Here is a 25657-nt window from a genome sequence, read left to right on the forward strand (position 1 = left end):
TAGAACTGGCCTCATGTTGGCATTACAAGCATGTTGATGAAAGGTGAGCAATGAGTTTATTGTGGAGCCACTGAACTTCCAAATGTAGGATGACCACTTTCGTTAATGAATGAAACTGAACTCCTTCTATCGTGTCAGTATCATCCAGCACCTTGTACATAGCAGGAAACTTATGTCGGAGTGCAACAGAAAATTGAAGCTTTCATCGTACACTGTTCACTGCCAGACCTCCCAATCTGGACACATCCCTTCGCTGCAACCAACTGCCAATTCCCAAATACATGCCCAGAAACAGCTGAACTGCCCAAACATTGCACCCCACACTACATTCGCAAAACCATCTATTGTAATTCTGTCCTTCGTGCCCTCAATAAAGCCACTCTCTCCCATTTCCAAACACTTCCATTAAGCTCCCTCCCTCTCCAGTCACGTAACTCACCATGAAACACGTTCCTCTAAATCACTAACTCTCCATTGAAATTTCTCTCTCTAATTCACTAATTCTCTATTGAAACCCCTCCCTTTAATTCACTAACTCTCCATTGAAATGCATTTCTTGTATCCCAGACATTTCTGTGTGAAACAGAGGCCGTAGCTTTGACAGTCACAACAACAGTTCAGTGGTTGACTGGGCCCTGCTGAGATAGTTTGGCAGGTGGTGGGGCGGGTGAGTGAAATATCTGATCTAACTTATTGCTGTGCTGGATTCTCTGCACTTTGTTGAAAGTTAACAGACACTGTCACAACTCATTGCCGTAATGCTATGCAAGTCAAGCTCCACTCTTCCCAGTCATGTAAATGTGAAAATGTAATGAAACTAGGAAAAAACCCATTTCCATCTGACTGACTGCTACCCAGGATAAAAGCAAACAACAAAAACATCGCATGTTTGCCTTCATTGGTGGGGCCTTGAGTATAAAAGTTGGCAAGTTAAGTTGCAGCTGTATAAAACTTTAGTCAGGTCATGTTTGGAGCATTGCATGCAAGTGACATTTGCTGTCAAGTCCACATTTGATATGTGAGGATTGTTTAAAGACCCGCTGATCAGAGTTCAGGACCAACGTATTCCGGTAAGGAGGAAGGACAAGAATGGAATGGTTAGTGATCCTTAGATAATGAGGAGGTTGTGAATTTGTCAAAAGGTAAAATGAAACATACGTAAGGCTTAGAAAGTTAAAATCGGGTAGGGCCTATGAGGAATATAAGGAAAGCAGGAAAGAACTCAAGCCAAAAATAGGGAAGCAAGAACAGGCCGGGAAATGACCTTGGCAAGTTGGCTTGTAGAGAATCACAAGGCATTCTATACATACATTAAAAACAAGAGGACCACTCAAGGATAAAGGAGGGAACTTGTGCTTGGAGGCAGAGAATGTAGGCGAGATCCTAAATGAGTACTTTGTGCTGGTTTTCACCCAGGAGAGAGATATGAAGGATAGTGAGATTTGTGTGGAGCATGCTGATTTGCTAGGGCATTTTAAGATTAAGGAAGAAGTGGTGCCGGGTCTCTCGAAGAGCATTAAGGTGGGTAAATCCCCAGGTTATCAGAGAAGCAGGAGAAGAGGTTGCTGTGGCCTTGACCCAAGATTTCTGTAAACTCACTGGCCACCGGTGAGGCCCTGGAGGACTGGCAAGTAGCACATGTTGTTCCTCTGTTCGAGAAGGGAAATAGGGATCATCCAGGAAACTTTAGACCAGAGAGTCGTATATCGATGTTGGGAAGCTATTGGAGAGAATTCTTTGTATAGGATTTACGCACGTTTGGAAAAGCATGGCCTAATTAGGGATAGTCAGAGTGGCTTTGTGCAGGGCAGGTCATGTCTTACTAACATGATTGATCACCTTTATTACTTCCTCAAAATATTCAATGAGGGAAGAGCGCTGGCTATTGTTCATTCATGTCCTTTAGGAAAGGAAACTGCCATCCTTACCTGGTCTGGCCTACATGTGACTCCAGACCCACAGTAATATGGTTGACTCTGAACTGCCCCCTGGGTAATTACAGAAGGGCAATAAATGCTGCCTGATCAGCAATACCCTCATCTATTAATGAATTAAGGAAAAAACATGGATTTTAATAAGGTTTTCGACAAGGTCCCTCATGGTAGGCTTATCCAAAAGTTTAAAAATCATGTGATCTGAGCTGCTGCTTGGCCTGCTGTGTTCACCCAGCTACAGACTTTGTTATCTGGGATCCAACTGACTCAGCCATGTGGATTCAGAATTGGTTGCCCACAGAAGATAAAGGGTAGTGGTAGAAGGTGTTTTTCAGACTGGCGGGCTGTGACTAGTGGTCTTCCACAGGGATCAGTACTGCGACCTCTGCTGTCTGTGATTTTTAAATGACTTGGATGAAAATGTAGGTGGGTGGGTCAGTAAGTTTGCAGTTTACAAAGATCGGTGAAGCTGTGGACAGTGTAGAAGGTTGTCACAGGATACAGTGGGATATAGATCAGTTACAGATGTGGGCAAAGAAGTAGCAGATGGAGTTTAATCCGTGGAGGTGTGAGCTGCTGCACTTTGGGAGATTAAATATTAAGGAAAAATACCGTTAATGGTAGGATCTAGCATTGATGTACAGAGGGATCTTAGGGCTCAAGGCCATAGCTCCCTGAAAGTGGCCACACATGTAGATAGTGTCAAAGAAGGCGCATGGCATGCTTGCCTTTATTGGTCGGGAAATTGAGTATAAGAATCAGGATGTTACGTTCCAGCTTCATAAGACTTTGGTTAAGCCACACTTTGAGTATTGCATTCAGTTCTGTTTGCCATATGATAGAAATATGTGAAGATGTTGGAAATGCTACAGGATGCTGCCTGGATTAGAGGGTATGAACTACAAGGAGAGGCTAGAAAAGGTCGGGTTGTTTTCTCTGGAGCGGCAGAGGGTGAGGGGAAACTTGAATAGAAGTCTATATGATTATGAGATGCATAGATGGGGGGCTTGACAGTCAGCAGGGAGGGGGCATGTATTTACTGTGAGAGGGGGTAGTTCAAAGGAGATGTGAAGGGCATTTTTTTTTAGCCAAAGAGTGGTAGGAGTGTGGAATGCGCTACTGAGGTGGTGGTAAAGGCAGATACGATAGGGGCATTTAAGAGATTTCTAGATAAGCGTATGAATATGGAAGGATTGGACCAAGGACAGGCAGAAAGGGATTAGCTTAATTTGGCGTCATGTTCAGCACAACATTGTGGGCCAAAGTGCCCATTCCTGTGTTTGCAGTCCTGGTCACTGCACTGTCGGGAGGATGTGGAGGCCATTGGGAGAGTGCAAAACCGATTTACCAAGATGTTGCCTGAACTGGAATGCATTAGCGATAAGGAGAACATAGAACATAGAACAGTACAGCACAGAACAGGCCCTTCAGCCCACAATGTTGTGCCGACCAAGAAGATGGACAAAGGTGGAATGTTTTTGCCAGAGCATCAGAAGCTGAGAGGTGACCTGATAGAAATATATAAAATTATGAGGGGCATGGAAAGGGTGGAGAGTCAGTGTCTTTTACCCAGAGTGGAAATGTTGCATACTAGGGGACAGAGACGGAGAAGGGAGAATCGGAAGTGTCAGTATTGCAGTTGAATAAAGGGAACTATGGAGCTATGAGGGAGGAGCTGGCCAAAGTTCAATGGTTCAATACCCTCACAGGGATGGCAGTGGAACAACAATGGCAGGTGTTTCTGCATATAATGCAGAAGGTGCAGGATCAGTTCGTTCCAAAGAGGAAGAAAGATCCTAAGGGGAGGCAGGGGCGGCCGTGGCTGATGAGGGAAGTTAAGGACTGTATAAAGATAAAAGAGAAGTATAACATAGCAAAGATGAGCGGGAAGCCGGAGGACTGGGAAGCTTTTAAAGAGCAACAGAAGATAACTAAAAAGGCAATACGCAGTGAATAAAATGAGGTACGAAGGAAAACTGGCCAAAAATATTAAGGAGGACAGTAAAAGCTTTTTTAGGTATGTGAAAAGGGGGAAAAAAAAGGTTACGACTAAAGTTGGGCCCTTGAGGTCAGAAATGGGTGAATTTATTGTGGGGAACAAGGAAATGGCAGAAGACTTGAATAGGTACTTTGGATCTATCTTCATGAGTGAAGACACAAGCAATCTCCCAGATGTGATAGTAGCTGAAGGACCGAGAGTAATGGATGATCTGAAGGGAATTTATATCAGGCAAGAAATGGTGTTGGATAGACTGTTGGGTCTGAAGGCTGATACGTCCCCGGGACCTGATGGTCTGCATCCCAGGGTACTTAAGGAGGTGGCTCTAGAAATTGTGGACATGTTGGTAATTATTTTCCAAGGTTCTATAGATTCAGGATCAGTTCCTGCGGATTGGAGGGTGGCTAATGTTGTCCCACTTTTCAAGAAAGGAGGGAGAGAGAAAACAGGAAATTATAGACTGGTTAGCCTGACGTCAGTGGTGGGAAAGATGCTGGAGTCAATTATAAAAGATGAAATTACAACTCATTTGGATAGCAGTAACAGGATAGGTCAGAGTCAGCATGGATTTACAAAAGGGAAGTCATGCTTGACTAATCTTCTGGAATTTTTTGAGGATGTATCTGTGAAGATGGACAAGGGAGAACCAGTGGATGTAGTGTACCTGGACTTTCAGAAAGCCTTTGCTGAAGTCCCACATAGGAGATTAGTGAGCAAAATTAGGGCACATGGTATTGGGGGCAAAATACTGACTTGGATTGAAAATTGGCTGGCTGACAGGAAAAAAGAGTAGCGATAAACGGGTCCCTTTCGGAATGGCAGGCGGTGACCAGTGGGGTACCACAAAGTTCGGTGCTGGGACCACAACTGTTTACAATATACATTAATGAAATAGACAAAGGTATTAAAAGTAATATTAACAAATTTGCTGATGACACAAAGCTGGGTGGCAGTGTGAAATGTGAGGAGGATGTTATTAGAATACAGGGTGACTTGGGCAGGCTAGGTGAGTGGACGGATGCATGGCAGATGCAGTTTAATGTGGATAAATGTGTGGTTATCCACTTTGGTGGCAAGAACAGGAAGGCAGATTACTATCTAAATGGAGTCAAGTTAAGTAAAGGGGAAGTACAATGAGATCTAGATGTTCTTGTACATCAGTCAATGAAAGCAAGCATGCAGGTACAGCAGGCAGTGAAGAAAGCTAATAGCATGCTGGCCTTCATAACAAGAGGAATTGAGTGTAGGAGCAAAGAGGTCCTTCTGCAGCTGTACAGGGCCCTGGCAAGACCACACCTGGACTATTGTGTGCAGTTTTGGTCTCCAGATTTGAGGAAGGGCGTTCTTGCTATCGAGGGAGTGCAACGTAGGTTCACGAGGTCAATTCCCGGAATGGCGGGACTATCATATGTTGAAAGATTGGAACGACTGGGCTTGTATACACTTGAGTTTAGAAGGATGAGAGGGGATCTGATTGAGACGTATAAGATTATTAAGGGATTGGACACTCTGGAGGCAGGAAGCATGTTTCCGCTGATGGGTGAGTCCAGGACCAGAGGACACAGTTTAAAAATAAGGGGTAGGCCAATTAAAACAGAATTGAGGAGAAACTTCTTCACCCAGAGAGTGGTGGATAATATGGAATGCTCTGCCCCAGAAGGCAGCGGAGGCCAACTCTCTGGATACTTTCAATAAAGTGATGGATAGAGCTCTTAAATAGTGGAATCAAGGGTTATGGGGATAAGGCAGGAACAGGATACTAATTGTGGATGATCAGCCATGATCACAATGAATGGTGGTGCTGGCTCAGGCTCAGGCCCCTGTGCTTCAGTTGAGCTTACTGTCCCTCTGACTTTCCCCACCCCAGGGGACAGTCCACTTGGGGAAAATGCACAGCTCCCCCAGTCCCATCACTTCCATACGCTATAACCATTTCATTCAAACACACCCCGTTCTGTCTGCTGGAATCAGGCAAACACAAAACAACTTAACAAGAACTATTCTTTTCCCACTTCCTTAACCTAACCCCCTTCAGAAATAGAGGGAGTTGGACCACATGGAAGGACCACACCCTCCTGGTAAACATCTTCTGTTCCCTTTCCAAAGCCTCCACATCCTCCCTGTGATCTGGTGACCAGAACTGAATGCAATACTCAAAGTGTGGCCTAACCAAGTGTGATAAAGCTGCAACATGACATCCTGACCCTTGTACTCAATTCCCTGACCAATAAAGACAAGCATGCCGCACTCCTCCTTTACCACCCGATCTACCTGTGTGGCCATTTTCAGGGAGCTATAGACTTGAACCCCAAGATCCCTCTGTACATCGATGCTGTTCAGGGCCCTACCATTTACTGTATACTTTACCTGAACATTTAATCTCCCAAAGCGCAGCACCTCACACTTACCCAGATTAAACTCCATCTGCTATTTCCCTGCCCACATCTGTAACTGATCCATATCCTGTTGTATCCTCTGACAACCTTCTACACTATCCACAACTTCACCAATCTTTGTAAACTGCAAACTTACTAACCTATCCATCTACATTTTCATCCAAGTCATTCATATATACCACAAACAGCAGAGGTCCCAGTAAGGATTCCTGTGAAACACCACTATGGACCTCCAGTCTGAAAAACACTTTCCACCACTACCTTCTGCCTTCTAGGAGCAAACCAATTCTGAACCCACGCAGCCAAGTCACCATGGCTCCCATGCACCATCCCATCTTGCCCTGGTTTGTCTTCTCAAAATGCAACACCTCACATTTATCTAAATGAGGGGAGGCAATGGCCTAGTGGTATTATCGCTAGACTGTTAATCCAGAGACCCAGATAATGTTCTAGGGACCCGACTTTGAATCCCACCATGGCAGATGGTTGAATTTGAATTCAGTAAATTTCTGGCATTAACAATCCAATGATGTCCATGAATCCATTGTCGATTGTTGGAAAAAACAATCTGGTTCACTACTGTCCATTACGGAAGGAAACTGCCATACCTGGTCTGGTCTACATGTGATCAGATCCACAGCAATGTGGTTGACTCTTAACTGCCCTCTGGCAATAAATGCTGGCCGAGTCAGCAACACCCTCGTCCCATGAATGAGTAAAGAAAAAAAATTAAACTCCATCTCCCATTAAACTCTTCTGCCCATTGGTGCATCTGGTTATGGCCCCATGTACTCTGAGATAACCTACCTCCTGTGAGAAGCTACAGAAGAAGAGTTCATTTACAAGACAGTATCAATGAACTGTCTTCTGCCTCCAGTGACATTTCAATTATTGTAGGGCATACAGCATGCTTTTATTCATCGGACGGGGTATTGAGTACAAGAGTTGGCAGGTCATGTTACAGTTGTATAAGACTTTGGTTTGGCCACATTTGGAGTACTGTGTGCAGTTCTGGTCACCACATTACCAAAAGGATGTGGATGCTTTGGAGAGGGTGCAGAGGAGGTTCACCAGGATGTTGCCTGGTATGGAAGGCGCTAGCTGTGAAGAGAGGTTAAGTAGATTAGGATTATTTACATCAGAAAGATGTAGGTTGAGGGTGGACCTGGTTAAGGTCTACAAAATCATGAGAGGTATAGACAAGGTGGACAGATAGAATCTTTTTCCCAGAGTGGGGGGCTCAATTACTCGGGGTCATGATTTCAAGGTGAGAGGGGAAAAGTTTATGGGAGATATGTGTGGAAACTTCTTTACACAGAGGGTGGTGGTGCCTGGAACGTGTTGCCAGCGGAAGTGGTAGAAGTGAGCAGGGAGCAGGGGGATACAGATCCTTGGAAAATAGGCGACAGGTTTAGATCGAGGATCTGGATTGGCACAGGCTTGGAGGATCGAAGGGCCTGTTTGCGTGCTGTAATTTTCATTGTTCTTTTGTATTATAAAGCTCAAACAATCTTTCTCAAACCCTGGAAGGAATATCAACGCTCCTCAGTTTTTCCTGGTGGGTCTAAATGCACCACCCTCTGACAGAATGATGTAGTTTTCCTAATACTGAATATATATTTTTGCAGGTATATCCGCGTTGTTGGAACACACAACACAGTGAACAAGGTTTTCCACTTAGTCTCATTCGAATGCATGTTTACCAACAAGCCGTTCTCATTGGATGCTGGGTTACTGGGTAAGATATCATTTTCTCCCATTATTACCATGTATTAATGTTGTCTTTTTCAGTCTGGATCACACTGGTCAGACTCGAGTTAAGCTTTTCATGCCATATCTACCCAATTACTAAGACCATTTATTGCCACCTCTCTAGGTTGCCTTCCTACCTCAGTTCAGCCACCATGGAAGCCCTTACCCATAACACTGTCAGCTCGACTTAACTATTCTAATATTCCCCTAGCTATCCTCCAGAAATGCAACCCATCCAAAATTCAGCAGCCCCTATGAAAACTCATTGCAAGCCACATTTAGTCGTCACTTGAGGCTGACTGAACAGCACTGATCTCAAAGTTAACGTTCTCACCTTCTTGTTCAGGTCCCTTCAGGGCCTTGTCATTTCCTACCTCTGTAATCTCCTCTAACTGGCAAACAATGGGACCACACTCAAGGGGAAAATAATAACCTTTCATTTATTGGCAAAAGTCCTGGAATTTGTGTTTTAATCAGAATAAAGAGATCCCATCAAGTCCACACAGACATTACCTGTTTATTTAGATTTCATTTTCCAGCTCTTGGCCGCTATCTTTGTATGTTATGTTGTTTCAAGTGTTCATTCAATGCTTCTTAGATTTCATCAGGGTTCCTGCCTCTACCACCCTTTTAGGCAGGGGATTCCAGATATCTACTACCTGCTGGGTGAAAAGCTTTCTCCTAAAATGTTCCTTAAACCCTCTGCTCCATATCCTAAAACTGGGACATAAAAATAAAACAAAAAACAGTGGATGCTGGAAGTCTGAAACAAAAACAGAAACTGCTGGAGAAACTCAACGCTAGTTGGAAAGGCAGCTTCCCATTTTCCACTTGGGGTCTCTGTGTCATTCAGGGCTCAATATCAAGTTCAATAATTTTCGGGTCTGAACACCTTCCATGTTCTTTATCCACCCACACATCCAGACCGTATTATCATGTGGGTTGTTTTCAGCACTGTCAACTAATTTTCACCTACTTATGGTCCCCATGAGGAGGTCACCTGTCTTCCTGGTTTACCACTATCATTCTCTTCATCTGCCTGAAATTTCTTCTCTCCCTCCAGGCTCCGTCTCCACCTGTTGCTTACTCTTTCCACAGACACTCAGTCTCCCCAGCCAGACTCCTGTTTTCAGCATATAATCTACATTTTCCTAGCTACTATGAATTCTGAGGTCGAGTCAGTAGACCCGAAATGTTACCTATGCATTCTTCCCACAGATGCTGCCAGACCTGCTCAGTCTTTCCAGCAATTTCTGTTTCTGCCTAAAGATGTGAACCCTTGTTATTGACCCTTCCAATAATGGAAAGAGGTTTTCCTTATCTCCCCTGTCTATGACCCTCAAAGCCTCGTCCATTTCAATGAGATTCCCACTTTAACCTTCTCTGCTGTTAGAAATTTGAATTTGATTAAAAAATAAAATCTGGAATTGAGCGTCTAATGATGACCATGAACTCATTGTCGATATTTGTCGATATTTGATATTTGTGAATATTTGGAAGTGTATAATAGAATGGGGAAAAGTCAGCATGGTTTCATCAAGGGGAGGTCATGTCTGACAAATCTGCTAGAATTCTTTGAGAAAGTAACGAGCAGGGTAGACCAAGGAGAGCCAATGGATGTTATCTACCTGGACTTCAAGAAGGCCTTTTGTAAGGTGCACACAGGGGGCTGCTGAGTAAGGTAAGGGCCCAGAGGCAAGGTGCTAGCATGGGTAGAAGATTGGCTGTCTGGCATAAAGCAGACAGGAGGAATAAAGGGGCCCTTCTTGGATAGGCAGCCGAGTGGCATCCGCGAGGGTTGGTGCTGGAACGATAACTCTTCACTTTGTACATTAATGATCGAGATGAAGGAACTGTGGGCATTCTGGCTAAGTTTACAGATGATACAATGATAGTTGGAGGGTCAGGTAGTATTCAGGAGGTGGGGAGACTGCAGAAGGATTTGGACAGGTTGGGAGAGTGGGCAAAGAAGTGGCAGGTGGAGTACAATGTGGGAAAGTGTGAGGTCATGCACTTTTGTAAGAAGAATATAAGCATGGACTATTTCTTAATGTGGAGAAAATTCAGAAGTCTGAAGTGCAAAGGGACTTGTGAGTCTAGTCCAGAATTCTCTCAAGATAAACTTGCAGGTTGAGTCTGTCGTCAGGAAGGCAAAAGCAATGTTGGCATTTATTTTAAGAGGACTTGAATATAAAAGCAGGGATGTACTACTGAGCCTTTATAAGGCTCTGGTCAGGCCACATAGAACATAGAAAAGTACAGCACAGTACAGGCCCTTCGGCCCACGATGTTGTGCCGTGGAATAATACTAATCCAAAAATAAAATAACCTAAATAACCTACATTCCCCTCAATTCACTGCTGCCCATCTGCATGTCCAGCAGTCACTTAAATGTCACTAATGACTCCGCTTCCATGACTACCACTGGTAAACTATTCCATGCGCTCACAACTGTCTGGGTGAAGAACCTCCCTCTGACGTCTCCTCTATACCTTCCTCCTAACACCTTAAAACTATGACCCATCGTGGCAGTCAGTCCTGCCCTGGGGAACAGTTTGGAGTACATTTGAAAACATTTGGAGTATTGTGTGCAGTTTTGGGCCCAATATCTCAGGAAGGATGTACTGCCCCTGGAGAGGGTTCAGAGGAGGTTCGTGAGAATGGTCCCAGGAATGAGAAGCTTAACATTTGAGGACTCTGGACTGTACTCATTGGAGTTTAGAAGGATGAGGGGGGGGATCTGATCGAAACTTTCAAAATACTGAATGGCCTGGACAAAGTGGATGTTGGGAAGATGCTTCCATTGATAGGAGAGACTAGGACCCGAGGGTACAGCCTTAGAGTAAAGGGAAGTCCTTTTAGAATGAGATACGGAGAAACCTCTTCAACCAGAGAGTGGTGAATCTATGGGATTCACATCCACACAAGGCTGTAGAGGCCAGATCATTGAGTACATTTAAGACTGAGATAGATAGGTTCTTGGTTATCAAGGGGATCAAGTGTTGCGGGGAGAAAGCAGGAGAATGGTGTTGAGAAACTTATCAGCCATGATTGAAAGGCAAAGCAGACTTGATGGGCCGAATGGTCTAATTTCTGCTGCTGTGTCTTATGGTCTAGTGAGGAGTGAGGATCCGAAAGAAAGCCTGTTGGTCTATAACCCAGTGTCATGTGATTTCTGACCTTGTCCACCTCAGTCCAACACTGGCACCTCCACACCATTTCTGAAACAATAGAGTGTTGTGGCCTTAACTGCTTTCTATGATAGCGAATTTCATAAATTCACCGCTGTCTGGATGAAGAAATTTCACATCATCTTGTTTAGCTAAAGATTGTGACCACATCGGAAACGTGCTTCCTGCATTTACCCTATCTCATACTGTTAGAATTTTATACGTCTCTCTGAGACACCCCTCATATTTATGAATTCCAATGAATATATACCTAACTGATTCAACCTCTCCTCGTATATCACTCCTGCCGTCCCAGGAATCAGCCTGGTAAACCTTCACTGCACTCCTTCCATAGACTTTAGTTCCTCAGATATGGAGACCAAAACTGAATGCACAGTGATCCACTTGTGGTCTCACAATGCCCTTCATAGCTGAATCGCTCCAGCCCAGGGAATATCCTGGTAAATCTCCTCTGACCCTTTTCACTGCAGTCATATCCCTCAAAGAACAAACAAAGAAAATTACAGCACAGAAACAGGCCCTTCGGCCCTCAAAGCCTGCACCAGTCCAGGTCCTCTATCTAAACCTGTCGCCTATTTTCTAAGAGATAATGGAAACTGCAGATGCTGGAGAATCTGAGATAACAAAGTGTGGAGCAGGATGAACACAACAGTCCAAGCAGCATTTTAGGAGTACAAAAGCTGACGTTTCAGGACTAGACCCTTCATCTGAAAAGGGGGATGGGGAGAGGATTCTGAAATAAATAGGGAGAGGGGGTAGGTGGATCAACGATGGAGAGAGGAGACAGACAAGTTAAAGGGAGAGGGGTGGAGCCAGTACAGGTGAGTATAGTGGGGAGGTAGGGAAGAGATAGAACATAGAGAAGTACAGCACAGTACAGGCCCTTCGGCCCACGATGTTGTGCCGTGGAATAATCCTAATCCAAAAATAAAATAACCTAACCTACATTCCCCTCAATTCACTGCTGTCCATGTGCATGTCCAGACAGGTCAGTCCGGCGAGGACAGACAGGTCAAGGGGGCGGGATGAGGTTAGTAGGTATGAAATGGAGGTGCAGCCTGAGGTGGGAGGAGGGGATAGATGAGAGGAAGAACAGGTTAGGGAGGCGGGGACGAGCTGGACTGGTTTTGGGATGCAGTGGGGGGAGGGGAGATTTTGAAGCTGGTGAAATCCACATTGATACCATTAGGCTGCAGGATTCCCAAGCGGAATATGAGTTGCTGTTCCTGCAACCTTCGGGTGGCATCATTGTGGCACTGCAGGAGACCCAGGATGGACATGTGTAAGGAATGGGAGGGGGCATTGAAATGGTTCGCGACTGGGAGGTGCAGTTGTTTAGTGCGCACCGAGCATAGGTGTTCTGCAAAGCGGTCCCCAGGCGTCCGCTTGGTTTCCCCAATGTAGAGGAAGCCGCACCGGGTACAGTGGATACAGTATCCCACATTGACAGTTGTTCAGGTGAACATCTGCTTGATATAGAAAGTCATCTTGGGGCCTGGGATGGGGGTGAGGGAGGAGGTGTGGGGGCAAGTGTAGCACTTCCTGCGGTTGCAGGGGAAAGTGCTGGGTGTGGTGGGGTTGGAGGGGCGTGTGGAGCGGACAAGGGAGTCACGGAGAGAGTGGTCTGTCCGGAAAACAGAGAAGGGTGGGGATAGAAAAATGTGTTTGGTGTTGGGGTTGGATTGTAGATGGCGGAAGTGTCGGAGGCTGATGCATTGTATCCAGAGGTTGCTGGGGTGGTACATGAGGACGAGGGGGATTCTCTCCTGGCAGTTATTGCAGGGACAGGGTGTGAGGGATGAGTTGCGGGAAATGCGGGAGACATGGTCGAGAGCGTTCTCGTCCACCGCGGGGGGGATATTGCAGTCCTTGAAGAGCGGGGATATCTGAGATGTTCGGGAGTGGAATGCCTCATCCTGGGAGCAGATGTGGCGGAGGCGAAGGAATTGGGAATAGGGGATGGAACTTTTGCAGAAAGGTGGGTGAGAAGAGGTGTTTTCTAGGTAGCTGTGGGAGGCGTTGGGCTTGAAATGGATATCGGTTTGTAGGTGGTTGCCTGAGATGGAGACAGAGAGGTCCAGGAAGGGGAGGATTGTGTTGGAGAGGGTCCAGGTGAACTTGTGGTTGTGATGGAAGGTGTTGGTAAACTGGATAAACTGTTCGAGCTCCTCGTGGGAGCATGAGGCGGTGCCGATACAGTCATCAATGTAACAAAGGAAGATGTGGGGTTTGGGGCCGGTGTAGGTATGGAAGAGGGATTGTTCCACGTGACCTACAAAGAGGCAGGCATAGCTTGGGCCCATGCGGGTACCCATGGCCAGCCCCTTTGTCTGTAGGAAGTGGGAGGAATCAAAAGAGAAGTTGTCGAGGGTGAGGACGAGTTCGGCTAGGCGAAAGAGAAGTGAAAAAGACAGGGATTACGGAGTTAAATGGAAAGATAAGCAACAGGATAGCATGTGTACAGGTGGATTTAAGCTCGAGGCAGACTAGCAATACCGCAAAAAGGAAGGATATCTTAAGACATCTTGCGATTTCCAATCTCTCTCATAATGATAAGAAAGCCCGCATTAAGACACTTTATCTAAATGCTCGTAGTATTCGCAACAAAGTATATGAATTAACAGCACAAATCCTCTTGAATGATTATGATGTGGTAGGCATCACAGAGACATGGTTGCAGGGAGTTCAGAACTGGCAGGTAAACGTCCAAGGATTCACAACATATCGAAAAGACAGGGAGGTGGGCAGAGGGGGTTGGGTTGCCTTGTTAGTTAAGAATGAAATTAAATCTGTGGCACTAAATGACATAGGGTCAGAAGATGTGGAGTCTGTGTGGGTGGAATTGAGGAACCACAAATGCAAAAAAACTACAATGTGAGTTATGTACAGACCTAACAGCGATCAGGACCGGGGCGCAAGATGCACTGAGAAATAAATATGGCATGTCAGAAAGGCAAGGTCACGGTGATCATGGGGGACTTCAACATGCAGGTGGATTGGGTGAATAATGTTGCTGGTGGATCCAAAGAATGAGAATTCATGGGATGTTTGCAGGATGGCTTTTTGGAACAGCTTGTGATGGAGCCCACAAGGGAGCAGGCTATTCTGGACTTAGTGCTATGTAATGAGCCAGACTTTATAAAAGACCTCAAAGTAAGGGAACACTTAGGAGGCAGCGATCATAATATGGTAGAGTTCAGTCTGCAGTTTGAAAGAGAGAAGGCAAAATCGGATGTAATGCTGTTACAGTTAAATAAATGTAACTACAGGGGCATGAGGGAGGAATTGACGAAAATCGACTGGAAGCAGAGCCTAGCGGGGAAGACAGTAGAGCAACAATGGCAGGAGTTTCTGGGTGTAATTGAGGACACAGTACAGAGGTTCATCCCAAAGAAAAGAGAGATTATCCGGGGTGGGATTAGACAGCCATGGCTGATTAAGGAAGTCAGGAAATATATCAAAGAAAAAGAGACAGCCTATAAAGTGGCTAAGAGCACTGGGAAATCAGAAGATTGGGAAGGCTACAAAAACAAACAGGAGGATAACAAAGAGAGCAATAAGGAAGGAGAGGATCAAATATGAAAGTAGGCTTGCTAGTAATATTAGAAATGATAGTAAAAGTTCCTTTCAATACACAAGAAACAAACGAGAGGCAAAAGTAGATATTGGGCTGCTCCAATTTGATGCTGGAAGGCTAGTGATGGGAGATAAGGAAATGGCTGAAGAACTTAATAAGTACTTTGCGTCAGTCTTCACAGTGGAAGACATGAGTAGTATGCCAACAATTAGGGAGAGTCAGGGGACAGAGTTGAGTACAGTAGGCATCACAAAAGAGAAAGTGCTAGAAAAGCTAAAGGGTCTAAAAATTGATAAATCTCCTGGCCCTGATGGGCTACATCCTAGAGTTCTGAGGGAGGTGGCTGAGGAAATAGCAGAGGCTTTGATCGTGATCTTTCAAAAGTCACTGGAGTCAGGGAAAGATTAGAAAATTGCTGTTGTAACCCCCTTGTTTACGAAAGGATCAAAGCAAAAGATGGAAAATTATAGGCCGATTAACCTGACCTCAGTAGTTGGTAAAATTCTAGAATCCATTGTCAAGGATGAAATTTCTAAATTCCTGGAAGTGCAGGGTCAGATTAAAACAAGTCAGCATGGATTTAGTAAGGGGAGGTCGTGCTGACAAACCTGTTAGAATTCTTTGAAGAGGCAACAAGTATGTTAGACCAGGGAAACCCAGTAGATGTTATCTATCTAGACTTCCAAAAGGCCTTTGATACAGTGCCTCACGGGAGGCTGCTGAGCAAGGTGAGGGCCCATGGTGGTCGAGGTGAGATACTGGCTTGGATTGAGGATTGGCTGTCTGACAGAAGGCAGAGAGTTGGGATAAAAGGCTCTTTTTCGGAATGGCAACCGGTGACGAGTGGTGTCCCGCAGGTTCAGTGTTGGGGCCACAGCTGTTCACCTTGTATATTAATGATCTGGATGAAGGGACTGGGGGCATTCTGGCGAAGTTTGCCGATGATACGAAGATGGGCGGACAGGCAGGTAGTACTGAGGAGGTGGGGAAGCTGCAGAAAGATTTAGACAGTGTAGGAGAGTGGTCCAGGAAATGGCTGATGAAATTCAATGTGAGTAAATGTGAGGTTTTGCACTTTGGAAAAAAGAATACAGGCATGGACTATTTTCTAAACGGTGAGAAAATTTGCAGATCAGAAGTGCAAAGGGATCTGAGAGTGTTGGTCCAGGATTCTCTAAAGGTTAACTTGCAGGTAGAGTCCGTAATTAAGAAAGCGAATGTAATGTTGTCGTTTATCTCAAGAGGGTTGGAATATAAAAGCAGCGATGTGGCTCTGAGGCTTTATAAGGCTCTAGTTAGGCCCCATTTTGAATACTGTGTCCAATTTTGGGCCCCACGCCTCAGGAAGGACGTACTAGCCCTGGAGCGTGTCCAGCAGAGATTCACACGGATGATCCCTGGAATGGTAGGTTTAACGTATGATGAACGGCTAAGGATCCTGGGATTGTATTCATTAGAGTTTAGAAGGTTGAGGGGAGATCTAATAGAAACTTAGAAGATAATGTATGGTTTAGAAGGGGTGGATGCTAGGAAGTTGTTTACGTTAGACTAGGACCCGTGGGCACAGCCTTAAAATTAGAGGGGTAAATTTAAAACTGAACTGAGACGACATTTCTTCAGCCAGAGAGTGGTGGGCTTGCGGATTCATTGTCGCAGAGTGCAGTGGAGGCCGGGACGTTGGATGCCTTCAAGGCAGAGATCGACAAATTCTTGATCTCAAAAGGAATCAAGGGCTATGGGAGAGAGTGCAGGGAAGGGGTGTTGAATTGCCCATCAGCCATGATTTAAATGGCGGAGTGGACTTGATGGGCCAAATGGCCTTACTTCCACTCCTATGTCTTATGGTCTTATGGATGAGGGTGTCGGTGAAAGAGGACTAGTTGGGCTTGCAGGACAGGAAGAAGCCGAGGGCCTCAAAACCATCTGCATTGGGAATGCAGGTGTATACGGATTGCATGTCCATGGTGAAAACGAGGTGTTGGGGATCGGGGAATTGGAAGTTCTGGAGGAGGTGTAGAGCATGGGTGGTGTCACGGACGTAGGTAGGGAGTTCCTGGACCAATGGGGAGAAAATGGAGTCCAGGTACGTGGAGATGGGTTCGTTGGGGCAGGAGCAGGCAGAGACCATGGGTCAACCAGGGCAGGCGGGATTGTGGATTTTGAGAAGGAGATAAGGATCTGTGTCCCTCTGCTCCCTGCCCATTCACATATCTGTCCAGATACATCCTAAATGATCCTATGGTACCCGCCTCTACCACGTCCGCAGGAAACACGTTCCAGGCACCCACCACCCTTTGTGTAAAGAACTTTCCATGAATATCTCCCTGAAACCTTTCCCCTTTCACCTTGAACTCATGACCCCTAGTAATTGAGTCCCCCACTCTGGGGAAAAAGCTTCTTGCTATCCACCCTGTCTGTACCCCTCCTGATTTTGTAGACCTCAATGAGGTTCCCCCCTCAACCTCTATCTTTTCTAATGTAAATAATCCTAATCTACTTAACCTCTCTTCATAGCTAGTGCCCTCCATACCAAGCAACATCCCGGTGAACCTCCTCTGCACCCTCTCCAAAGCATCCCCATCCTTTTGGTAATGTGGCGACCAGAACTATACGCAGTATTCCAAATGTGGTCAAACCAAAGTCCTATACAACTGTAACATAGATAATGGGAACTGCAGATGCTGGAGAATTCCAAGATAATAAAATGTGAGGCTGGATGAACACAGCAGGCCAAGCAGCATCTCAGGAGCACAAAAGCTGACGTTTCGGGCCTAGACCCTTCATCAGAGAGGGGGATGGGGAGAGGGAACTGGAATAAATAGGGAGAGAGGGGGAGGCAGACCGAAGATGGAGAGTAAAGAAGATAGGTGGAGAGAGTAGGGAGGGGATAGGTCAGTCCAGGGAAGACGGACAGGTCAAGGAGGTGGGATGAGGTTAGTAGGTGGCTTGGGGTGGGAGGAAGGGATGGGTGAGATGAAGAACCGGTTAGGGAGGCAGAGACAGGTTGGACTGGTTTTGGGATGCAGTGGGTGGGGGGGAAGAGCTGGGCTGGTTGTGTGGTACAGTGGGGGGAGGGGACGAACTGGGCTGGTTTAGGGATGCAGTAGGGGAAGGGGAGATTTTGAAACTAATGAAGTCCACATTGATACCATATGGCTGCAGGGTTCCCAGGCGGAATATGAGTTGCTGTTCCTGCAACCTTCGGGTGGCATCATTGTGGCACTGCAGGAGGCCCATGATGGACATGTCATCTAGAGAATGGGAGGGGGAGTGGAAATGGTTTGCGACTGGGAGGTGCAGTTGTTTGTTGCGAACTGAGCGGAGGTGTTCTGCAAAGCGGTCCCCAAGCCTCCGCTTGGTTTCCCCAATGTAGAGGAAGCCACACCGGGTACAGTGGATGCAGTATACCACATTGGCAGATGTGCAGGTGAACCTCTGCTTAATGTGGAATGTCATCTTGGGGCCTGTGATAGGGGTGAGGGAGGAGGTGTGGGGACAAGTGTAGCATTTCCTGCGGTTGCAGGGGAAGGTGCCGGGTGTGGTGGGGTTGGAGGGCAGTGTGGAGCGAACAAGGGAGTCACGGAGAGAGTGGTCTCTCCGGAAAGCAGACAGGGGAGAGGATGGAAAAATGTCTTGGGTGGTGGGGTCGGATTGTAAATGGCGGAAGTGTCGGAGGATGATGCGTTGTGTCCGGACGTTGGTAGGGTGGTGTGTGAGAACGAGGGGGATCCTCTTAGGGCAGTTGTGGCGGGGGCGGGGTGTGAGGGATGTGTTGTGGGAAATACGGGAGACGCGGTCAAGGGCGTTCTCGATCACTGTGGGGGGAAAGTTGCGGTCCTTAAAGAACTTGGACATCTGGGATGTGCGGGAGTGGAATGTCTTATCGTGGGATCAGATGCGGCGGAGGCGGAGAAATTGGGAATAGGGGATGGAATTTTTGCAGGAGGGTGGGTGGGAGGAGGTGTATTCTAGGTAGCTGTGGGAGTCGGTGGGCTTGAAATGGACATCAGTTACAAGCTGGTTGCCTGAGATGGAGGCTGAGAGGTCCAGGAAGGTGAGGGATGTGCTGGAGATGGCCCAGGTGAACTGAAGGTTGGGGTGGAAGGTGTTGGTGAAATGACCTGCGACCTCTTGTACTCAATACCATTTCTGATGAATGAAAGCATGCCGTATGCTGCCTTGACCACTCTATCCACCTGCGTTGTCACCTTCAGGGAACAATGGACCTGAATATCTCTGTGCATCAATTTTCATCAGGGCTTTTCCATTTACTGTATAGTTCGGTCTTGAATTGGATTTTCCAAAATGTATCACCTCACATTTGCCTGGATTGAACTCCATCTGCCATTTCTCCGCCCAACTCTCCAATCTATCTATATTCTGCTGTATTCTCCGACAGCCCCCTTCACTGTCTGCTCTTCCACCAATCTTCGTGTCATCTGCAACCTTGCTGATGAGACCATCTTTACCTTCCTCCAGATTATTTATGTATATCACAAACAACAGTGGTCCCAACACAGATTCCTGTGGAACATCATTGGTCACAGTTCTCCATTTTGAGAAACTCCCTTCCACTACAACTCTCTGTCTCCTGTTGCCCAGCCAGTTCTCTATCCATCTAGCTTGTACACCCTGAACCCCATGCGCCTTCACTTTCTCCATCAGCCTACCATGGCAGTGCATTCCAAATTTTCATTGCCCTTCTTCAGTGAAATAGCGGCAGCATAGTGGCTCAGTGGTTAGCACTGCAGCCTCACAGCGCCAGGGGCCTGGGTTCAGTTCCTCCCTCGGGCAACTGTCAGTGTTGAGTTTGCACATTCTCCCCGTGTCTGTTTGGGTTTCCTCCGGGTGCTCCTGTTTCCTCCCACAGTCCAAAATGTGCAGGCTAGGTGGATTGGCCATGCTAAATTGCCCATAGTGTTCAGGGATGTGTAGATTAGGTGGGTTATAGGGGGATGGGTCTGGGTGGAATGCTTTGTGGGTCGGTGTGGACTTGATGGGCCAAAAGGCCTGTTTGCACACTGTAGGGATTCTATGAATATATGGTTCTGTGACCAGCACTGGACACACATCTTTAGCTGTGGCCTAACCAAAGTTCTTACAGCTCCAACATAGCCTCCCTCCTCTTACAATCTATGCTATAACTGATAAAGGCAAGTGTCTCTTGTGCCGCCTTAACTACATTATTAACCTATCCTGCTTCTTTCAAGGATAGTAGGAGCTGCAGATGCTGGAGAGTCTGAGAAAACAAGGTGTTGAGCTGGATGAACACAGCAGGCCCAGCAGCATCAGAGGCGCAGGAAAGCTGACGTTTCAGGCCTAGACCCTTCATCAGAAATGGGGGAGGAGAAGGGTATTCTGAAATAAATGGGGAGAGGGGGAGGCAGGTATAAGATGGTTAAAGGAGAAGATAGGTGGAGAGGAGACACACAGGTCAAAGAGATGGGGATGGGATGGAGCCAGTAATGGTGAGTGTACTGGGGAGTTGGTGGTGGGGGGGGGTGGATAGGTCAGTCCAGGGAGGACAGACCGGTCATGGGGGCGGGGTGAGGCTAGTAGGTAGGAGATGGGGGTGGGTCTTGAGGTTAGAGGAGGAGAGAGGTGGAAGGACGGTCAGGTTAGGGAAGCGGGGCCAAGCTGGGCTGGATTTGGGATGTGGTCGGGGGAGAGGAGATTTTGAAGCTTGTGAAATCCACATTGATACCATTGGGCTGCAGGGTTCCCCAGCGAAATACGAGTTGCTGTTCCTGCAACCTTCAGGTGGCATCGATGTGGCACTGCAGGAGGCCCAGGATGGACATGTTGTCTGAGGAATGGGAGGGGGAGTTGAAATGGCTCACGACTGGGAGGTGCAGTTGTTTGGTGCAAACTGAACGTAGGTGTTCTGCAAGGTGGCCCCCAAGCCTCCGCTTGGTTTCCCCGATATAGAGGAAGCCACACCGGGTACAGTTGAAGCAGTATACTACATTGGCAGATGTGTAGGTGAACTTCTGCTTGATGTGGAAAGTCTTCTTGGGCCCTGGCATGGGAGTGAGGGGGGAGGTGTAGGGGCAGGTGTAGCACTTCCAGCGGTTGCAAGGAAAAGTGCTGGGGGTGGTGGGGCTGCTGGGGAGTGTGGAGCATACGAGGGAGTCATGGAGAGAGTGGTCCCTCCAGAAAGCAGATAAGGGTGGGGATGGAAATATGTCTTTGGTGGTGGGGTCGGATTGCAGATGTCAGAAGTATCGGAGGATGATGCGTTAGATCTGGAAGTTGGTGGGATGGTACGAGAGGACAAGTGGGATCCTGTTTTGGTTGTTATTGCGAGGAGGCGGTGTGAGGGATGAGTTGCGGGAGATGCAGTCGAGGGCGTTTTCAACCACTGTGGGGAGGAAGTTGCAGTCCTTGAGAAACGAGGACATCTGGGATGTCCGGGAGTCGAATGATTGGCCTTCATAGCAAGAGGATTCGGTACAGGAGTGGGGATGCCTTGTTGAAGACATAGCTGGGGTACTGTGTGCAGTTCTGCTCTCCTTAGCTGAGGAAGGTTGATCTAGCTATGGAGGGAATGCAGAGTAGATTTACCATATTAGTTCCTGGGATGACAGGACCGATGCGCAGGGAGGGACTGGGTATGTTAGGACTATATAAAGTGGAGTTAAGAAGAATTGGGTAAGAAGGGAACCTTATGGAAAGCTATAAAATTCTAATAGGCTGTTCCCAATGACTGAGGTGCCCAGATCAGGTGTTATGGCCTTTTTGCACAGAGCGAAGGAGAAATGTCTTCACCCAGTGAGTGGTGAGCCTGTGAAATGTACCACGTCAGGAAACTGTTGAGGCCAAAACATTGAAGACTTTCAAGAAAGATGTAGATATAATTTTTAGGTCTAAAGACATCAAGGGATACGGAGAGAAAGTGGGAGCAGGGGACTGAGTTGGAGCATGAGCCATGATCATATTGAACGGAGCTTAATTGAATTGATGGAGCAGGCTCAAAGGACTGAATGGCCTACTCCTAATCCTTCTCCTGTATTCTGTGTCTCTATACACTTAGCCATGTCTGTAAAACAAAAAAAAATTACTCAAGTTGGTCAGGCATTATCTTTCCTTAACAAAACCATGCTGACTGCTCTTAATTATTCCCTGCCTCTTTCAGTGTAGATTAATTTTGTCCCTCAGAATTGCATTCAGTGGTAGTCCCAGCTGATGTTAGACTGACTGCCTTGTAGCTTCCTGATTTACCTCCTACAAATTCATAGAGTCAAAGAGCATGGAAACAGACCCTTCGGTCCAACCAGTCCATGTCGAACATAATTCCAAAATAAACTAGTCCCACCTGCCTGCTCCTGGCTCAAATCCCTCCAAACCTTCCCTATTCAAGTACTTATCCAAATGTGTTTTAAACAATGTAATTGTACCCCCATCCAATTACTTCCTCAGGAAGTTCATTCCACACACAAACCACCCTCTGTAAAAAAAAAATTAGCCTCTCATGTCTTTTTTTAAAATCTTTCTCCTCTCACCTCTCACCTCAAAAATGTGCGCCCTTGTCTTGAAATCTCCCATCCTAGGGAAAAGACAACTGTCATTAATTCTATCTATACCTCTCGTTACTTTATAAACTTCTATCAGGTTACCTCTCAGCCTCCCATGCTCCAATGAAAAAAGTCCCAGTCTATCCAGCCTTTCTTTATGACTTAAGCCTTCAATACCTGGCAACATCCTGTTAAATCTCCAGCTCAATAATATCCTTCCTATAACTGGGTGACCAGAACTGGACACAGTGTTCCAGAGATGGTAGGAACTGCAGATGCTGGAGAATCCGAGATAACAAGGTGTAGAGCTGGATGAACACAGCAGGCCAAGCAGCATCATAGGAGCAGGAGGAATGCTGCTTGGCCTGCTGTTTTCATCCAGCTCTACACTTTCATATTAGATTAGATTCCCTACAGTGTGGAAACAGGCCATTCAGCCCAACAAGTTCACACTGCCCCTTGAAGCACCCCACCCAGACCCATCCCCTATAACCCACACACACCCCTGAACACTACGGGCAATTTAACATGTCCAACCCACCTAACCTGCACATCTTTGGACAGTGGGAGGAAACCGGAGCACCCAGCGGAAACCCACGCAGACACTGGGAGAATGTGCAGACTCTACACAGACAGTTGCCCGAGGCTGGAATTGAACCCAGGTCCCTGGCACTATGAGACTGCAGTGCTAACCACTGAGCCACCGTGCCGCCCTACTTTGGTATCACAGTATTCCAGAAGAGGCTTCACTAATGTCCTGTACAATCTCAACATGACTCCCCAACTCCTATACTCAAAGGACTGAGCGTTGAAGTCAGGCATGCCAAATGACTTTTCTAAACCACTTCCCACCCCCCGACCCCCCCGTCTATATGCGACACAATCTTCAAAGAATTACGTACCTGCACCCCTAGGTCCCTCTGTTCTACAATACTACCCAAGGCCCTACCATTAATTGTATAAGCTCTATCCTTGTTTGTTGTACCAAAGATGCATACCTCACATTTATCCAGATTGAGCTCCATCTGCCATTTGTAGCCCAGTGATCCATTTGATTAAGATCCCTTTATAATCTTAGAAAACCTTCTTCACTGTGTGCTATGCCACCAATTTTGGTGTCGTCCGCAAACTTACCAACTGTGTCTTCTATGTTCTCTTCCAACTTATTTATATAAAATAATGAACAAAAGTGAACCCAGAACCAATCCAAGTGGAACACTGCTAGTGACAGGCCTCCAGTCCCAGAAGCAACTTTCTACCGTCACTGTCTGTTTCCTGCAATTAAGCCAATTATTGACAAGCTCACCCTGAATCCCATGTGACCTAACTTTACTAATTAGTCTACCATGCAGAACCTTGTCAAAGGCTTTACTAAAATCCAAATAAACACAGTCTACTGCTCAAAAGCTTCAAGAGGATTTGTAGCTCGGGTTGTGGATGAGGTTGTAGACTTGCGCGCTGAGCCAGTGAGTTTGATTGCAGACATTTCATCACCCTGCCAGGTAACATCATCAGTGTGCCTCCAGTGAAGCGTTGGTGTTCTGTTATTTATAGACCTCAGTTTTCTGGGGTGGTTGGCATTGCTTCTGGTTTTGTTTCTCAGTGGTTGGTACAGAGGGTCTAAATCAATGTGTTTGTTGATAGAGTTCCGGTTGGAATACCTGGCCTTCAGGAATTGCCTGGCACGTCTTTGTTTGGTTCGTGCTATCGTGGATGCGATGTCCCAGTTGAATTTGTGTCCCTTTTTTGTCCGTGTGCATTGTGACTAGTGAGAATTGGTCATGTGTCTTGGTGGCCAGATGGTGTTCGTGTATCCTTACTGTTGGTTTTCTTGCTGTTTGGCCTATGTAATGTTTCTCACAGTCGTAGTTGGTTGGCTCGCCAAGCTAGTTTGTTGTTCTATAGACGTTTCATTCCTCTGCTGGGTAACAACATCAGGGCAGCCTTTGATGTAGCACCATGTTGTTTTCCCACCTGTTATTTACATTCTGGAGTCCGAAGAGCTGGATTACCACACTTCCGGTTTTCCTTCGCAATAGAGTGTATAAGGGGTCTAGCTGTATGTGTTTGTTGATGCCTTTCTTTGTGGAGAACCAGGCTGCTAGGAATTCCTGTGCCTGTCTCTGCTTTGCTTGTCTCAGAGTCCTGGTGTTGTCCCAGTCGAACTGGTGGTTCTCTTGCTCCATGTGGATGGGGATGAGTGAGTATTGATGTGGCTTTTTGTTGCCAGCTGGTGTCTGTGTATCCTAGTGGTTCGTTTCCTTCCTGTGCGTCTGATGTAGTGTTTGTCACAGTCTCTGTAGGGGATCTTGTAAATGACATTGGCCCTGTCCATAGTGGGTAGTGGTTCTTTGGTTTGAGTGAGCAGTTGGCATTGGGGTTGATGTGGGATTGTGTGCCACTCTGATACCCAGTGGCCGTAGGAGCCTTGTGGTCAGTTCAGACGTGTTCCTGATGTAAGGTGGCGTGATGGGGGTGTCGGGGCATGTAATATCTTCCTGTTGTTGTGCATGTAATAGGCATCTTCTGACGCAGTTTTTCCGGTATCTGTTTTCCTTGAATACCTGGCAGGGGCACTCCTCTTCTTCTTGGCATAGCTCTGTGTTGCTGTAGTGTGTTGTTGCCCACTTAATCCAGCTCAATGGACCCCAGAGTTTAAATAACAGGCAGGAAAACACACCGGCACTTCATCGAAGGCTGCACTGATGTTACCCAGCAGGGGAATGAAATGTCTACGGAACAATGAGACATACTGACAAGCCAACCTACCACAACATCCACAACCCGAGCTACAAATCTACGCTGAGACCTTAGATTTCTTACAGTCCTTGCCTGGTATTACATTAGTTTTATTGACTGTGGGTGTGGGATCCTTTACATTCATCAGCAGCTTTGCAGGGTGGCTGTCGATTTGTGGGCTACCCTGGTACCTAGGAATCTGAATAGTCGTGCAGTCATCTCTGATATGCCTCTGATGTATGGGAGGGTGAGTGCATCAGGCTGTGTTGTGTCTTCTTGTTACCTCCATGACAGATAACAGCATATTGTGCTTTTTGGGTACATATTCCGTATAAATGCTCCTGTTCTGCTTTGCACAATTCCAGTTTCTACAGTGTGTTGTGGCTTGTTTGAATTAACCTGATGCAGCCCCATTGCTGGCTTAGTTGCTGGTGCAATTAAATATCTGATCCATATGGGTTCAGAGATCGTAGGAACTGCAGACGCTGGAGAATCTGAGATAACAAGGTGTAGAGCTGGATGAACACAGCAGGCCAAACAGCTTCAGAGGAGCAG

The 25657-nt window shown here is 46.5% G+C and overlaps 1 protein-coding gene across 4 annotated transcripts in view; it reads left to right on the forward strand.

Annotated features, from left to right (window-relative positions):
- btbd9 (BTB (POZ) domain containing 9) overlaps positions 1 to 25657 on the forward strand; it is a 153770-nt gene that overhangs the window by 88676 nt on the left and 39437 nt on the right. For all 4 annotated transcript variants that reach the window (XM_059645062.1, XM_059645061.1, XM_059645063.1 and 1 more), the window contains one exon: positions 7958 to 8067. In XM_059645062.1, the coding sequence (XP_059501045.1) occupies positions 7958 to 8067 (110 nt within the window). The remainder of the gene's footprint in view (positions 1 to 7957; positions 8068 to 25657) is intronic.

Source organism: Stegostoma tigrinum, chromosome 4, assembly GCF_030684315.1.
Source record: "Stegostoma tigrinum isolate sSteTig4 chromosome 4, sSteTig4.hap1, whole genome shotgun sequence".
NCBI lineage: Eukaryota > Metazoa > Chordata > Chondrichthyes > Orectolobiformes > Stegostomatidae > Stegostoma > Stegostoma tigrinum.